The sequence below is a fragment of the Carassius auratus genome, unplaced genomic scaffold (assembly GCF_003368295.1).
Source record: "Carassius auratus strain Wakin unplaced genomic scaffold, ASM336829v1 scaf_tig00215868, whole genome shotgun sequence".
Classification (NCBI taxonomy): domain Eukaryota; kingdom Metazoa; phylum Chordata; class Actinopteri; order Cypriniformes; family Cyprinidae; genus Carassius; species Carassius auratus.
This window is the reverse complement of record NW_020528283.1, coordinates 275724-292347: the sequence shown is the minus strand read 5'-3', so window position 1 is coordinate 292347 and position 16624 is coordinate 275724. Positions and strand designations below refer to the sequence as shown.

At 36.0% G+C, this 16624-nt stretch overlaps 2 protein-coding genes across 3 annotated transcripts; one reads left to right on the top strand and one right to left on the bottom strand.

Moving 5' to 3' along the window:
- Positions 1 to 880: 880 nt before the first annotated feature.
- LOC113096065 (glycolipid transfer protein-like) lies at positions 881 to 9836 on the bottom strand. Its single transcript, XM_026261454.1, has 6 exons — positions 9704 to 9836; positions 7603 to 7737; positions 4226 to 4284; positions 3999 to 4132; positions 1990 to 2140; positions 881 to 1817 (listed from the first exon to the last, which is right to left on the bottom strand). The coding sequence occupies exons 2-6, from the start codon at positions 7703 to 7705 to the stop codon at positions 1635 to 1637; spliced, it is 630 nt and encodes a 209-aa protein (XP_026117239.1). The 5' UTR covers positions 7706 to 7737; positions 9704 to 9836; the 3' UTR covers positions 881 to 1634.
- Positions 9806 to 16443, top strand: tchp (trichoplein, keratin filament binding). Of its 2 annotated transcripts, none has more exons than XM_026261452.1 (13): positions 9806 to 9946; positions 10037 to 10304; positions 10912 to 11122; positions 11206 to 11262; positions 11630 to 11698; positions 11942 to 12115; positions 12332 to 12444; positions 12813 to 12879; positions 12969 to 13141; positions 13234 to 13315; positions 15593 to 15778; positions 15857 to 16000; positions 16093 to 16443. In XM_026261452.1, exons 2-13 carry the CDS (start codon positions 10114 to 10116, stop codon positions 16123 to 16125), a joined length of 1500 nt encoding a protein of 499 aa, XP_026117237.1. In that variant the 5' UTR covers positions 9806 to 9946; positions 10037 to 10113; the 3' UTR covers positions 16126 to 16443. The 2 variants fall into 2 exon arrangements, with proteins under 2 accessions (XP_026117237.1, XP_026117236.1); XM_026261451.1 differs by having other exon boundaries at positions 10912 to 11128.
- The last annotated feature ends 181 nt before the right edge of the window (positions 16444 to 16624 follow it).

The following is a 16624-nucleotide window of genomic DNA, read 5'->3' as shown; positions in this document are numbered from 1 at the left end:
AAGCGTCACCAAACAAAATATTCACAGTCTAACTTATGAACTTGAGCCATTTTTACTTAGAATGCCTTGTAGGCAAACTATTCAGCGTCAAACTTCTAGAAGATACTTCACAAACTATTCACATTCTAACTCTATTATTAACAGAAAGTAATAATTTTTCACCCTTTTTAATTGTATTGCCTTGAGAATATAGTTATAACATACCAAACTGGTATATGGTATATTATACATATTATACTGTAGTCAATACACTGTTTAATCTGTTTGTTTGTTTGTGTGTGCGTGGTTGAAAAGTTTCTGAAAACATATAATGAAAATGTAATGCTGTCATACAGTGAAATCAAAATTAAATTGTTTTCAATATAATTATACAAAACGCTACAACAAATACTGTGGAGAATATGGTCTTCGCCGCAACAGATTTCCCCGGCTAATGTACATTGCTAAACTTTCCATGCAAACTGTTGGGAACGGCGCCCTCTGGTGTTTTCCTGAAGGAGCAGCTTTAGAGACACGATTATCAAAATTTACAGTGGAAAAGCAAAACAGCACCAGAAGGCATTAATTACACGGTCATCTCGATGCACTGCTTCAGTTTTGTCCGTCTTCTACGCCAGTGAGATATTCACTAAGAAATTAGCATTTATTGATGTCAACTCAGGTGACAACATGAACAGGCAAAGTCCACTATAGTTAAAATAACATCTTCAGAATGCAATGCATGTTGTACTGTGAAATGCATTAGTGTTGTTGCAGAACTGAATTTTTTTTTTTTTTTTTTTTTTGGTGTTTTCCTACTGACTAAGCAAAAGCAAAGTGAAATATGTCTTGTAATTTCATCAAATGAAGCGTAAGGCAGCTGGAATAAAGAACAAATCACTGAAGTAAAATAACATTTATTTCTAAAAAGCAGTGAATTAATTTAACATTTGATAATTTTGGAATGACAAATTAAAATGTAAAAACCAAGAGTACTTTTCCATTATATTACATAAACAGACCAATTACATCAATGAAGATTCACAGTAATCCATATAACAAGAGTCATAAAATGTTGTGTAGAAGTAAATTAAGAAAATATTATAGAAATTTACTGAAAATGTTTCGCAACACAATAGAGTGTCTTCATTGTCACTTCAAAGGAAGTGGTTTCTTTATATTTAATGTCATATTCAAGTTTTTTTTTTCTCATAAAATAGAATCCAAAGTAAAAACAAACAGCAGTACAGTCAGTGTCAGATATTTGGTTAGAGAGTCTGCAGACTTTTGTTTTTGGTATAATTTATATAAGTACAATTATATTTGCAGTATATTGTTAAAGGAACACATACAGAATCACTCACAAACTGTCTTTTTAAGAATACTACTCTTCTAAAGAAAAGCCAAGGCATTCAAACCATTAACACAAACAGAACAAACCATAACAGACATCCTCCCTCAGAGACTTCAGCAGCTTGGACCATAATTGTCCCCCTAGAGAAAACACAACAGTATATTGCTGGAGATGCAGGATCCAGTAGGACAGAAGAACAGTCCTGTGAGGAGACTAAGGAGGTGTCTAACGGGAGGCGACAGTGATCCAGTGGGAGGGCAGAAGATGAGGTCTGAAGTTTGCTTGTTTTGTGAATGTGAAATCACACAGTGTAGTCCAGCTCTGCATTCATTTTGGTGTACATTTCATAGATGGCGTCAATAGTAGCTCTGAAGTTTACTAGGAACTGCCGCACTTTGTCCAAGCATTCTTCCTCTTTTACCTCTCGCCCTCTAGAAAGAGCTTTGAGAAAATCTGATCTGTATGGTGCGGCATATAGTGCTGCCTAAAAAACAGAGGGGCAACCTCAATAGGTTTTTCCAAGCATTTACAGTCATCACAACAGAACTGTCTAAATTTCACTCATTTCACTTTTACATGATGAAAAACTACCTTTAACTTGTATAAAAACAACTGTTGAAGACATATATAATTTTTTTTTTTTTTAAGAAACTTACTTGAAAGAGCTTCTGGACAAACCAGCCATGATACTTCTTCAGTGCAATCTCATAAGCTTTGGTGATGTTGACTCTGATGAGGTTAGGATTGTTTTCATCTTTATCCCCATCCACTAGACTCTGGAGAAGAGCCTGGATAAAGCGTAGCCCCCTAACAGAAAAAAACACAAGGTTTTATTTAAAGGCTTAGTCAATGTAAAAATAAAAATTCACATTCAAGTAGTTTCACAGAATGTTCTTTGTGCTCGTTTTCACAGAATGAAACTGAATGGGCACAGATGTTGTCAAGCTCCAAAAATGTCATAAATCATCAGTACATGATTACTGAATTTACTATTTCTTTAAAGGAATAGTTCACTAAAAAATAAACATTTGCTGAAAATTTATTCATCCCCAAGTTATCCAAGATGTAGATATGTTTTCGTCAGCAGAACAGATTTGGAGATATTGAGCGCTACATGATTTGCTCACCAATGGATCCTCTGCAGTGAATGGGTGCCGTCAGAATAAGAGTCTAAAAAACTGATATAATCATCACAATAATCCACAAGTATCCAAATCCAAACGACTCCAGTCAATTAACGTCTTGCGAAGTGAAGCGCGTGTTTGTAAGAAAAAATCCATCATTAAGCAAATAGGTGCTTCTGGCCAAGGAGTCCATAATCCATAATAACACTTCGTCCAGTGAAAAAGTCCCCTGTTAAGTCTCAAAATCCACCTACATATTTGTTTCGGATTGCTTTGATGACTTTTGAAGTTGACAGTTTGAAGTCTTAAATATGGATTTGTTTATTATTAACAAATTAGCTTTTTATTATTTATTGTCTATTAGCTTTCCACTTAACAAGACATTAATTGATGGACTAAAGTCTTGTGGGTAATTTGTAGATTATTGTGATGTTTTGACCTGTCATTTTGACGGTACCCATTCTCTGCAGAGGATCCTTTGTTGAGCAAGTGATGTGATGCTACATTTCTCCAAATCTGTTCAATAATGATGACCTGAGGGTAATTACGCTTTTTTTTTGCAATTATTCATTTTTACTTGAACTATTTCTTTAATACAGACAGAAACAGGATGTCTCAAAGTCCATGTTTTTGTTATGCAATTTTTTAATTTAAGTTTTACACTTTCACTTCTAAAAAAATAACAAATAAAGGACGTTGCTAAAAAGAACATTATTTATTATGCATTTGGTGTAATGGAATGTGTTTATGCGGTTTAAGGTTAAAAAACATTATTTTCCACACAATGTACATTATTGTTGCTCCTCTATGCCCCACATTTCTAAAGCATGTCGATTTTTACAAGGCACATCGGTCTGAAAAGTGAGGTGTACGCTGATTGGCCAGCTATCCAGTGCATTGTGATTGGCCAAATACCTCAAGCGTGTGCCGGAAATATTACACCCCTTAATATACTGTAATGCTGTGTGTCCCGGCGTGACAAAACAAAAATAATAAAACTCATTACAAATGAGTCACTTGCTGCATCCAGTGGGAACATTATCATCCTGATTATAATGACTTATATGGCCTTTTTTACACGTTGCTTTGGGTATCATGCTGCATAAATATTAAACCATGTCTGGAATTGTGATTGTAAATACAACTTAACCACTGATTTCTAGTTGTGTCCTCTTTTGGAAGGCCAAACAAAGTAGTTTCGCTTTCACAACAAAACACACAGCATCTCAACGACACTGCGGAGGCAGCAACAATACTACAGCGAGAATAAAAGTTATGCCTTCTTTCTTTGCTTGAACATTTAGGCAGTGTTATGCAAATCTTCCCACACAGTGAAGAAGACATGTGGGGGCGTGTTTAAATGAGTGTGGACGAGTCTTAATCTCTATAAAGAATATCTTTTTGGGCTTGAGACTTTAGTCTTTGCAACTTTAGGGACCTTATCTATTGCCAAACAGCTTTTAACACTCCAAAAAGAAAGGGAAACTTGAAATTGCATCATATGACCCCTTTAAAAAACTGTTTTTCAGGCCCAGCCTTGCCTTTTCAGCCACATGAGGGCAAGTGTTGCTCCTACTTTTGGCCACTCGTTTCCATGCATCTCCTTCTCTGCTTCCAAAATGTTCTGCAGGGTTTTAAACCTGGTAGGGTTGCTGTCATACACAGCCTTGATTTTCTTGAGAAAAAGCAGAGAGGTGGGTAGAGTTATGATTGTAAAAGTGATATTGTTCAATGCTTATCAACCGTGCATATCACGTGGTGAACTTACAGTGATGTTACCTGTAATATCAGCTTTGATGGGGGAAAAAACAGCAGAGCCAAGGCAATCTAAGAGGAGATAAAGAGAACAGATTAGTAATATTTAAGTACATGCAAATATTTTAATAACACTTACACAATTTGCATGTATTTGAAATGTTGCCTGGCAACCTACTAAACACATTAAAAGTAGATTGTTATGCACATGTGAGAATGCAACATTCTTTCACAGAGTTGTGAGGTAATCCTCTTTTTACATGCTAGGATTTTTACAGGAATGTAGCAGATACACTGAAAAAGTATTGCCACCTCTTATCCATTAGAACTTAAAGTGAACTCTGACATTACCGCCTTCAAAAAAAGAGGTCTGAATAATTAACTGTGCTTGGAGAGCATGACAGATTTCTGAAAGCACCCATGTGGTTCATTAAAGTTTCAGAACCACCCGTTATCACGCTGAGACCAAATGTATTGCGAGTCTGATAATGAAACAAACACCTGTGGAAATGGAAACGCACCAAATCACTTCTGTTTCCATTCCTGAAACCTATAAATACTGTATATGCCTTTTCATTTATATTATGCCTAAATGCCTTTTCATTTTATATTTGTATTACACTTCTTCATTAAAAAAGTGGTTTGATTATGATTTAATATGGGTTGTTTGCATGCCTAAACCTAAATTAGATTTTAAATGTTACTTTTAAAGACTGTATCTTTAATAATTAGGTTAGTTTAGTTAGGTATAACTGGATTAAAAACCTTATTACTACTTGTTTAAAACTATCAACACATCAATATAATAAATACATTCTGGCCGATACCGGATAACCTAATAATGAATTATTATCATGTTATGACCATTAATAAATGGACAATATTAAAGTTCTTTACTATTTTGCCTAAGCATATTAAATTTAAAACATTAGCAACAAAAAAACTATTGTTTTAAATGGCTAAAGTGAATTAAGGCATTTTGAGAAATGCTCAAATTAAATTTACAGTGTTATTATATTATCATTCTTAAAGATTAGCCTTTAGTGAGTGTTAAAATGATGGCAAAGCTCATTTAAATGTAAAAATAGAGGAAATGAACATGCACAATTAAATATGTAATATTGTTCAATATATATCAAAATAGTGATCAATATTAATAAATTAAAGGTGAGTTTACATTTGTAGTTTGCTTCTTTTGGTTTTAATGGTCAGGATAAAAAAAAAGTAAATTATACATTTATTTCTGGTCCGCTTACTGTTCACATTGTAATTTTTAATATATAAAAAAAAACTTAACAATATATAAATCAAAAAAAATCACAACCTGATTGGTCAGCATTTATGATGTATATTTTGTGAACTGCACGCAGGGCTAAATGCATTTCTTGTTTGTGATTATATATGAGCTTATAAAATGTATAAAGGAGTCAAAACAGCAAACAGAGACTGAGGTTCTGGACACCTGTACAGAACTGTAATCAAAGTTGTTGCTAGTGAAAAGAAAGGTGGTGACAATTTTAGCCCACTAAATCCAGTAGTCATGCAATATACTTACTCTTATATTAATCATTTTAGTATATATAGTACAAAGTCAGCTTGTATGCCTGAGAATTTAATTAAAACCTCAAAAACATCCAATTTAGTCAAAAATGCTTTCCAAATATCTCCTCTGTCCCCTCCATAAAAATGGTTTAGTCTGATGGTTATATATCACTTCAGTTTAGTCAGCTACAAAAAGGAGATACAATTTCAATAATTATAAAAAACAAACAAAAAAACAATCAGAGTTGAGACTGCTCGGAGAAGTAAGAAGTAAAGTTACAGTGGAAGTGAAAATGGGCAATTTGATGGGTTCATATTGCTAGTCATGGCTCATGTGACGAAAAGAGAATGCTTTTTGGTTCAAGTCAAAATCTGAAGAAATGTTGGGTCTCGGTCCATTTGTTTGGTTATTCAGATGAATTATACTAAAACAGCAAGTGTAACAGAGTTTGTTTTAATCAAATCAAACCTGCCAAGAAACAGCACCAAAAAAAAAACCAGGACACTGGTGCCCCTCACAAAAATAGATGCATGACGTCCTGTACCAACATTTTATGCAGGCCGAGGATCTAAGCCCCATACAATCAAACTGCCTGAAAGAACATTTTTGATACTTAAAGTGATATACAGTATGTGTTCTTCAAGTGAGAGACGAACCCAAGTAGAATCTCCAGACAGAAGTGATATGTTCAGCAGTGTAGGGCTCAAACCAGCAGAGCCCATAGGAAAGATCTAGTCATCGGTATTTTGTACTGTTAGCAAAAGGAGCATCTCTGGTTACAGAAGACTCAAAAGCCTGAATGAATGCCTTACAATTACAGAAAACACACACATTCACTCAAATCATGTCTAACAATGCTAACCCTCAGGGGTTTTGTGTAAAAGTGTAAATACTAAACAAGAGCTGGAAAATGTAATTGTCCTTCTGTGGGATTTAGCGACATCCACAACAACCAGTGTCCCCTATCACCTTATGACATCACATAATAATAAAATAACTCTCTTCATCATATCCAGTTCTTTTTACAACTACAGCAAGAAAATTCGCGTTTCAGTGACAGATGAAAAAAATAACAAGAACAAGAGCTAATGTGAACACCTCAGTCTTGACAATTCAAGTGGCAAATTCATTTCAAATGCATTTTTATACATCAATACCAAATAAGGCTTTGAACAAAGATGCTCTGATGTTCCGTTCCACCAATGAATAGAGCAGGGCAACTCAACACCATGCTAATCAATTTTCTCAACTTCCAAAATCGAGGCAGCTAATTAAATTATGCATGCAATAGGTTTGTGACTTTCTTTGTGAAAAGAAATTTGAGCCAAAAAAAAAAGCTTAGTCCTCAACAGCAAACAATGGCTTCTGCTTGACAGCTAGGCTTTGTCAGACAGTAAATTACTAACAACTTCTGCAGATCACTGAAGATCTTGATCAGGAGTGGAAAATCTCACCCCTGATCAAGGAGCAGGAATATCTTAGATAATCAGCTGACATCACACTTCAGGTTTCTGTAACATGTGTATAATTATGTAATTGGATCAGAACTCTTATTCTATAAACATGCATGCGTTTCGCTGCTACTTTGTTTCAATTTATTTACGATTTATTTTGAAAATCACTTTTTGAAGCAATGAACGAGGGAGGGCATTAAACCAAACGCCAGCTATTTTATCATTTGCATATTGAAACAAGTTAACAAGTTACAGTGAACGCTTTAAAACCATCAAACTATTGCCCTACAGATCAGATAAGCCCACAGCCCAGCCCAAATAGCCGTTTCATGACAGCACACAGTTTATGCTCAGATCTGAGCTCAAACTATGAGAGATGACGGAAGAACCTACCGAAGAAAGGAGGAAGGTGAGACACCGCCTCGAGAAACGGCCGGGTCTCCACTTGTTTGTCGGCTGGAAGTTGCCGGAACTGGTGCTCCATTAGAAGAGCCATGATTGCCTAAAGTGGGCCAAAGTGACTTTTACCTACAACATAAGCCGAGGACAACACAGCAGAAATTAAGACAGACCCCGGAACTACCGCCGGACAGAAAGGCAGTGTTTACTTTTCCACTTTTACTAGCGCTGCTGTGCACAGCTGGACAACCCCTACACCACGTCACCGCCCCTCTATGCAACGCACAGCGGAAACGTTTGGTAGGGAGGAGCCAATGCCATCAGAGGGGGCAATATTCTTTTCAATACCCACACTTTACAATGTACAGTTATGAAAATGTTACTGCACAGTAAATAGCCAAATTAAGAAAAAAAATCTGTTACAGAACCTAAATTAACTTAAATCTGCTATTTTCTTTAACTGATATTATGCTGCTTTTTTCACCCATTACAAATTTTAATACAAGTACCACCATTAAAACAGATTTATCAGTTAAAATATAAGTTAAAAAAATATTAAGGGAATCTAAAACTAGTTTGACCAATGCATCAGTCATTTAAGGAGGTTACAGGCATCTGCTCATGACTCGGTTATCATGAAACATCCACTAAGTTTGATTTTTCCAGACCTTTGGACCTTTTTCATATTTCCGGGTTTCTCAGAAGCAGAAGTCGTAATAGCTGGGTAGTCTTTTATAGTGGTGAATGGGAGTCTACATCAAATATATATGCAATGTATTCCCATTTTCTTAAACAGCAAAAGAAAAACTATTTTCACAATTTTCAAAAAGAGGGAAAAATAGTGAGACATTGATAATGGCTGTCAGAAGAGAGAACAAGGTCAAATTTACCATTAATCCCACAGCTGCTGTAATTTCACAGCAGCATTAACTGTTTTGTAATCAGCAAAGGTTTAATAATGCAATGTATGGTGTTATAAACATATCCGTTAAAAAAAAATGCAAAATGCTGATAATGAGTGAAGTAAAATATTGAACAGCCAGTTCTCTGTACGTTACTTCTGTTATCGTGGTTTAGCTTTTGGCATATTAAAAGTTTTCGTTTGGCTGTGTATTTAATACAAGACTGATCCATAATGAAATCATCTCAAAGTGTTTTTCCCTTTTTTTCATTTCTAAAAGTGTTTTTTTTCTTTGTGGATTATTTAAATTGATTAAATGAATCAAACCACAGCTCTTTGCTGAATCTTTGCTGAAAGTTCAGGGGCCTCATTTAGTTAATAATTAAGATGTCCTTTACCCTGTTACTGATATCAGAGAGTCTTTCTGATGACGATTAGACACGATTATCTGGTCACCATTAAACATTCACATGCAATGTTTAATTCATCCACCAGTACCAACATGACCCAGAAAGTCTTGTCATTCTCTCTTTATTATTACTGGCATCAGATTTAACTCACACCTCAGCAGACTGCACATTTATAATCAATATTTAATCTTCCATAGCAGTGTTAGTCACCTTCACTGCAGATCTTGATCATTTTAGGAATACCCCTGAAAATCCTTCTGAATATTAGGCTACTGGAGGACCAGCATGTCTGAATTACAAATATTTTAAAAACTTTTGATACTTTTGAAATGTAAACATTAAAAAATGTCCAACTGTGTTATAAATGATATGTATATCAGATTAAATCAGCTAACATAGTAAAAAAAAATATATAAAATTGTAGGTGCCTTTAACCTATTTGAACTGCAATGCTGATTTTGGTGTTTTAACAGCTATTTATGCACTAAAAGGAATCACTCTGATGTTATTCTGTGGAGACAATGCACAAGAGGGAACATGCCTGCATTTCCTTTTATATTTCTGACATACATTCTGACTCATCAAGAAGACTTTTTATAGGCCTACTCTCGTTTCAAGATTATAGAAATACTTTGATTTACCACATTTTTCTTAAACATCTGCTACTGAAAGCGTTGGTGTCATATTTCTATTTGTCAGCTACAAATCAGTGTAGAAATCCGCAGCTTTATCCCCTTTAAAAAAATCGCTTGGCTTTGTCACCTGTTTGTACCTCACTACTCACCGTAGGTAACCAGGAAGTAGCGCCGTAACCAAGTGGATCGCTTCTCTTTTGCTGTTTTGTTTAAGCGTCGTTACCTGCTTTCCTCTTAACTACAGTTTTGTTTTCATATTAATCTTTTGAATCAGAACAGCAGCAGAAGTTCAACGCGTCATTGCGGTAAATTAAAGTCTTTCAGCGTAAATGTTCAAACGGAGTTAGTAAACGGAGTCTATTTTACGTCTTTTGCCGTGTCAGCGATTAACGGTAGTGTAAGCTTTAAATCATGCATCATTAGAGCATGTCAATCATATTTTATAATCACAGCATTTTGTGGATTAAAACCGACTGCTTCAGTGATTGCAGGTCAAGGTCTTTCATAAAGGTCCGGTTAGAAACAGAGCTTCAGAACTAAACTCCTCGACTGCTCCTCCATGGCTTTACCGACGCTTTCCGCGCATTGGCCGGGTCGTGTGCGGGCTCTGGAGAGGCAGCTGGTGCGGCAGCGGGAGCAGGAGGCTCGCTGGAGGCAGCAGTGGGAGCTGCACTCGCAGTACTTCAGAGAGCAGGAGGTCCGTAGCAGCAAACAGGCGCAATGGAGCTCACGGCAGTCCTTCCAGCGCAGGTACAGTATTGATGGTCAATTTGTCTGGATCCGCTGATGGATTAGTTTCATTATTCACTGAGTTTATTTGAGCCTACGCACAAAGTCTGAGAACACTTCAGCATACATAATAGCCTGTTCTGGGATCAGTGTATGTGACAATTTTTTCCCGCCAAGTTTTCAAATCATCAACATTTCAGTCAGCTGAACAGCATAATACACTTTTAAACACACTATTAAAGTCATTCATAAAGTTAATAAATGTGACATGTTGTTGGAATGTAAATTATTTGGTACTTTTCATTCTATTAAGCCTCTTTCTGAGAAGTAAAAACTTTTGGAACACTTATTACAGTGAGCTATTAATTTAAACATATGGATCAATCAGAAGACAATGTGATTTAATGGACTTAATGCATTTTGAAATCAATTTGTTTATGATGATTTTATTATTACTTTAAATGTATTACTTTATTATGAATATTGCTATGATTGGCTGATTTCACTAATACATTGGATGATAAAACTATCTCATAAAAAATAAAAAAATCCCATTTATATGAACTGGCTTTTGAATGCAATGATGAAGACAATGTATTTATAACAACTTGTTTTCTTGGCGTTTTAGTATGTCAGCATTTCAGCGGGAGCGAATGGAGGAGGAGAAGCGGCAGAAACTGAAGGAGCGCCGGGAGCGTCTGAGGTTGATGCTTCAGGCAGAGAGAGACCTGCTGGAGGCCGAGCTCAGAAATGTTCGTCCAGACAGAGCCACACTGACCAGACAGCTAGAGGGGAAAACAGATGCCCTCCGGTCTGCCAGAGAAGAGAGGAGGAAAAATGTACAGGTTGCACTCTCGTCTTAAAATTATGTTCTGTTATACAGGTTAAAGTGTCTGATTTATTTTTTTTATAATTTTTTTAGCTTGCACAGGAGCTGCTGAGGGAACACTGGAAGCAGAACAACCCAGGACTGCGGAAGGTCAGTGATATATCAGTAAAAGAATGTGTAAGTAAACACATTTTTTATAATGAATGTATTTACAGAACTGTAAGTGTGGGGTCAGCAAGATTTCTTATAAAGATTTACCTCTAATAAAATTGCCTTACTAAAAAAAAAGCAGTGAGGTGAGTCAGAATTTCTGTGTTAATCGACAGAATTCCTGCAACGAAATAAACCTTATTTTATCAAGAACCAGACGGGACTGTAATTTAATAGGGCAAGTGATGTGTTTCTTCCATGACTGATCTGTAACTCTGAGCTCAGGATTTGGTTCCGAACCCACGCAACCGCTTCTGGAGCATTGTTTAATCAGACATCTCAGTGTCTCAAATGTTTGTGCGTACAGGTGGAGTCAGAGTTGCACAAAGATCACATTGTGAGCCAGTGGCAGGTTCAACAGGAGGAGAGAAAACAGGTGAGACGTTCACAGGAGATGTTACATGACAGTACTGCAATGTTGGCTCATGCATACCAGTTGAGCATCATGTAACCTCAACATTATTTAGAATTTTGTGTACAAATAATAGTAGTCGAGTCCTTGGAGAGGAAGGACATTTCATGTGTTTTAAAGAAATTAATGTTTTGTTTGTTTGTTTAACATGGCCAGTGTTCTTTAATGTTATCGCATTGAAATGTAACTCTGTTCTGTAACATTCAGGCTGATGAGAGAACTCAGGAGGAGAAACAGCGTTTTGAGAATGAGTATGAAAGGACAAGACGTGAGGCTCTGGAAAGAATGAAAGAAGAAGAGGAGAAAAGAAGACAAGAGGAAAAGAAGCGAGCTGAAGATCTCCGCAAACAGATGGAGGAGCTCAAACTACGGGAACAGGAAGTATGAAATTACTGTAAAATAGATTATACTTGTAATGCATTGCTGCACCAACACCCATGAGACAAATAACAAACACCATAAAGATCAAGTCAACTCAACCTTGTGTGTTTATTAATGTGTGTGTATGCAAATATAATTTTATTTTATTTTATTTTTTTCCAAGGCCTATAAATTGCACAAATGTAAGGCTTTCATTCCATTTCGTTCTTGTTCCAGGCTGAGCATCTTAAGCAGGAGCAGGAGGCTCTAATGTCTCAACGCTGGGAGCTCGAGAAGCTCGAGGATGAGAGGAAGAGGATGGAGGAAAGCAGGAGGAAAACTGAATTTGGGTAAAATATTTAGACAAATTAAGGGATTTATTTTGTCCGCAAAATAACTAATAATAATTGTTTAAAATGTATGTTAAATTAAATAAATCTATAATACAGTAGAAATATTAGCTTAAAAACAACAAGATGAAAATTAGATGTTGCTTTGGCACCTTGCTGAAATAAAAAGTGTATTACAAAGATTTAACTGAAATTTCAAAATTAACAAAAAAAGACAAACTCACGTAACAAAATTACAAAAAATGGACCTAAAATTACAATGAAAACTAAAAATATAAAAGTAAAATTAAAATGTTAATACAAATAGAATAGTATACAGTATAAAGAATGCTAAATTGGCCTAAAGCCACTGTTCTCTGCCTCCACAGGCATTTCCTGACTCGTCAGTACCGTGCTCAGCTGAAAAGGAGAGCACAGCAGGTGCAGGAAGAACTGGTAGGTTACCTCAAAAACATAAGTTTTACACCAAAGCTGAATATAATTTGACCTGACTGCATGTCTGCAATACCTTTCCTGTTCACCAGGAGGCAGACCGCAAGATCCTGGCAGCGCTGCTGGAGGGAGAAGTGGAGGATCAGAGAGTGGAGAAAGCCAGGAGAGAGAGAGCTGTCGCTGATGCCGCCTGGATGAAGAGAGTCATAGAGGAGCAGCTCCAGCTGGAGAGGGAGAGGGAGGCAGAGTTTGATATTTTATATCGGTGAGTGAGTATGGTCAGAATGTTTGTTAAGAACTTAAAATGTTTGTAGATGGAAGTCATTTTCATACTCTGATTTTGTTTGCCGCCCGCAGGGAGGAAGCTCAGCGTGTTTGGGAGAAGAGAGAGGCAGAGTGGGAGAAAGAGAGGAGAGCCAGACAGAGACTCATGCAGGAGGTGAGACCGTGCACAGCTTGCCTGAGGCTGACGGCCAGCAGATCACTGGTCACATGCTCGAATATTGCTTTTCTTAAAACCCCTTCAGCAGTGCTCTTTACTTACATGCTTCATGTGAATAATTTTATAAAGTTTTGAATTTTAAAAAGGGGTCAAATAATGAGAAATTTTCCTTAATCTTTTGAGAAATAAGTATTATAGATATTTGTCCCAAGACTGATTCTGAACTTGCTGATGTCAGACAGATGAATATATTAGTATATGACTTTCAAACCCTCAGCTAGTAAGTAAGTGCTAAATATCATTTCATCTGCATGCCATCAAGGTCTTAACAGCAAAAAATATAAGTTGGAAGTCAGAGAGAGGGTGGAAAATAGTCATGGAAAATCAATTTTTGTGCAAAAACTTTATTATTATATATACATTATCGTTCAAAACATACAGACGTCTCCTATGTTTATTATGGCTGCATTTATTTGATCAGAAATATTGTGTATATAAAGTTTGGGCACCCCTTGCAGAATCTGTGAAAATATGAGTTATTTTCAAAAAATAAGAGAGATCATAGTAAATGCATGTTATTTTTTATTTAGTACTGTCCTGAGTAGGATATTGTACATAAAAGATATTAACATTTAGTCCACAAGACAAAAAAATTGCTGAAATTATTAAAATAACCCCACTCAAAAGTTTGGGAACCCTTGGTTCTTAATACTGTTTGCTGTAACCTGATGATCCTCGACTGTCTTTCTGTTTTGTGATGGTTGTGCATGAGTCCCTCCCTTGTTTGTTCTGAACAGTTAAACTGAGCAGTGTTCTTCAGAAAAATCTTTAAGGTCCTGCAGATTCTTCAGTTTTCCAGCATCTTTGCATATTTGAACCCTTTCCAGCAGTGACTGTATGATTTTGAGATACATCTTTTCAGACTGAGGACATTTGAGGGACTCAAACACAACTATTTAAAAAGATTCAAACATTCACTGATGCTCCAGAAGGAAACAAGATGCATTAAGAGCTGGGGGGTGAAAACTTTTGGAATTTGAAGATCAAGGTAAATTGTACTTAATTTGTGTACCAGGAAACATACAAGTATCTTCTGTTGCTTACGAAGGGCAGAACTAAATGGAAAAAAATTATATTTCAACAAAATAAGACAAATTTGGCCATCTTCATCATGTTCAAAAGTTTTCATCCCCAGCTCTTAATGCATCTTGTTTGCTTCTGGAGCATCAGTGAATGTTTGAATCTTTTTAAATGGTTGTGTTTGAGTCCCTCAATTGTCCTCAGTCTGAAAAGATGCATCTCAAAATCATAAAGTCACTGCTGGAAAGGGTTCAAATATGCAAAGATGCTGGAAAACTGAAGAATCTGCAGGAGCTTAAAGATTTTTCTGAAGAACGCTGCTCAGTTTAACTGTTCAGAACAAACAAGGGACTCATGCACAACCATCACAAAACAGAAAGACAGTCGAGGATCATCAGGTAACAGAACACAGTACTAAGAACCAAGGGTTCCCAAACTTTTGAGTGGGGTTATTTTAATAATTTCAGCTTTTTTTAGTCTTGTTGACTAAATGTTAATATCTTAGTATGATCTCTCTTATTTTTTGAAAATCACTCATATTTTCACAGATTCTGCAAAGGGTGCCCAAACTTTCGATCCCCACTGTGTATATATATATATATATATATATATATATATATATATATATATATATAATTGTTTTTTTTTCTGTATATTTTAAAACATAATTTATTCATATGATTGCAAAGCTGAACTGCTCAACTTATGATAAAGAAACATTTCTTATTATTATCAATGTTTTAATGATGATCAGAATGATTTTGATAAATATAACATTCAAAAGAACAGCGCTTATTTGACCATTACATAATAAATGTCCTCACTGTCATTTTTGAACAATTTAATGAATAATTTATTTAAAAAATTGTACTGACCATAAACCTTTGATAGTGTTTGTTAGTGTGTACAAAATAAGGTAAAAAAAAATTATGATAATACCCCTTTAAAGATTAATGGTTTATTTACTTATTTTATTTTATTGAAATCATGACTTATTTTATTGCCTCTGTGGACCTCTGTGTTTGAAAACCGTTATTATTTTTGCAGTGGCAGATAAAGGACTTGCCAATCTTTAAATTATACAGTTATGTAATTATCATTCATACTATGTACATTTTTAAGAAATGTAGTTAAATAGCTGAAAGTTAGAGTGCGTTTGGATGCTATGATATATTTTTAATCAATGTTTGGTAGGTCTTGACAGGACGTCAACAGCAGTTGGAGGAACGAATGAAGGAGAACAGGCTGGCAAGGGAGGAGTCTCTGCAGAGAAGAGAAGAGCTCATTCAGCAGCTGGAACAAGAGAGACTCACCCTACGCCAGGAGAGGGAGCAGCAGGAGGGAGCCCGCACAGCTCGCATGCAGGAGATCAATGCACAGGTCTGTATAGAGTTAACACTGCGTTCTAGATTTACTTGGGTTATATAGATGTCTTCAATTGATGTATTTGTCCAACAGGTGGAGCACAGACGCAAGGAACAGTGGGAGGAGCAGCGAAGACAAGAGCAAGAAGAACTACAAGAGAGGGAGGAGCTTAGACAGCAGGAGGAGGAGCTTCGTACTGAGACAGAGAGAATGATTCGACAGGGCTACAAGGAGAGAGTGAGTGAAGATTCAAGTGTAAATGCAATTATATGAAATTAGATTTGAAGTGCAGTGTAATATAATAACTGATCTATTTTTCACCATGGCAGATACACAGCAGACCCCGGTCAGCATGGACATGAGAGCACTTCACAGGAAGAGTCTTTGTGCCACATCCCCTTTCAGATGCTTTGTTTTTCATTAAGAGTTGGGGATATCTATGTCCATGTTGATCTCGGCCACTTTGTGGATAAATGACACCCAGGTTCCCCCTGCTTTTAATATATGTTAATGATTTACATTATGGTTTCCTTAAATGATTGCATTGGTACGTTTTAAACCTCAAATTTCCATTGCACCAGTGCTGAGGTTTGCATGTAGGTCTGTTTTTACATATAGATCGTTTTGTATAGATTTCAATGCTGACAAGGGTTTTAATAAAGAAAGCGTTATACATTGTCTCCTGTATTCATATATGAGGAAGGATTTTAACTGGACACCAATGTGTGCAGAAAGTAATGTTATAGACGTTAAAAAAAATCTAATTAATTTAACACCTGGTCAAAATGGCAAAAAATTGGTTTGGTGAGATTGCTTATATTTGAAACTTACTTTAATAGGTTTTTTAAATTAAATTATTAC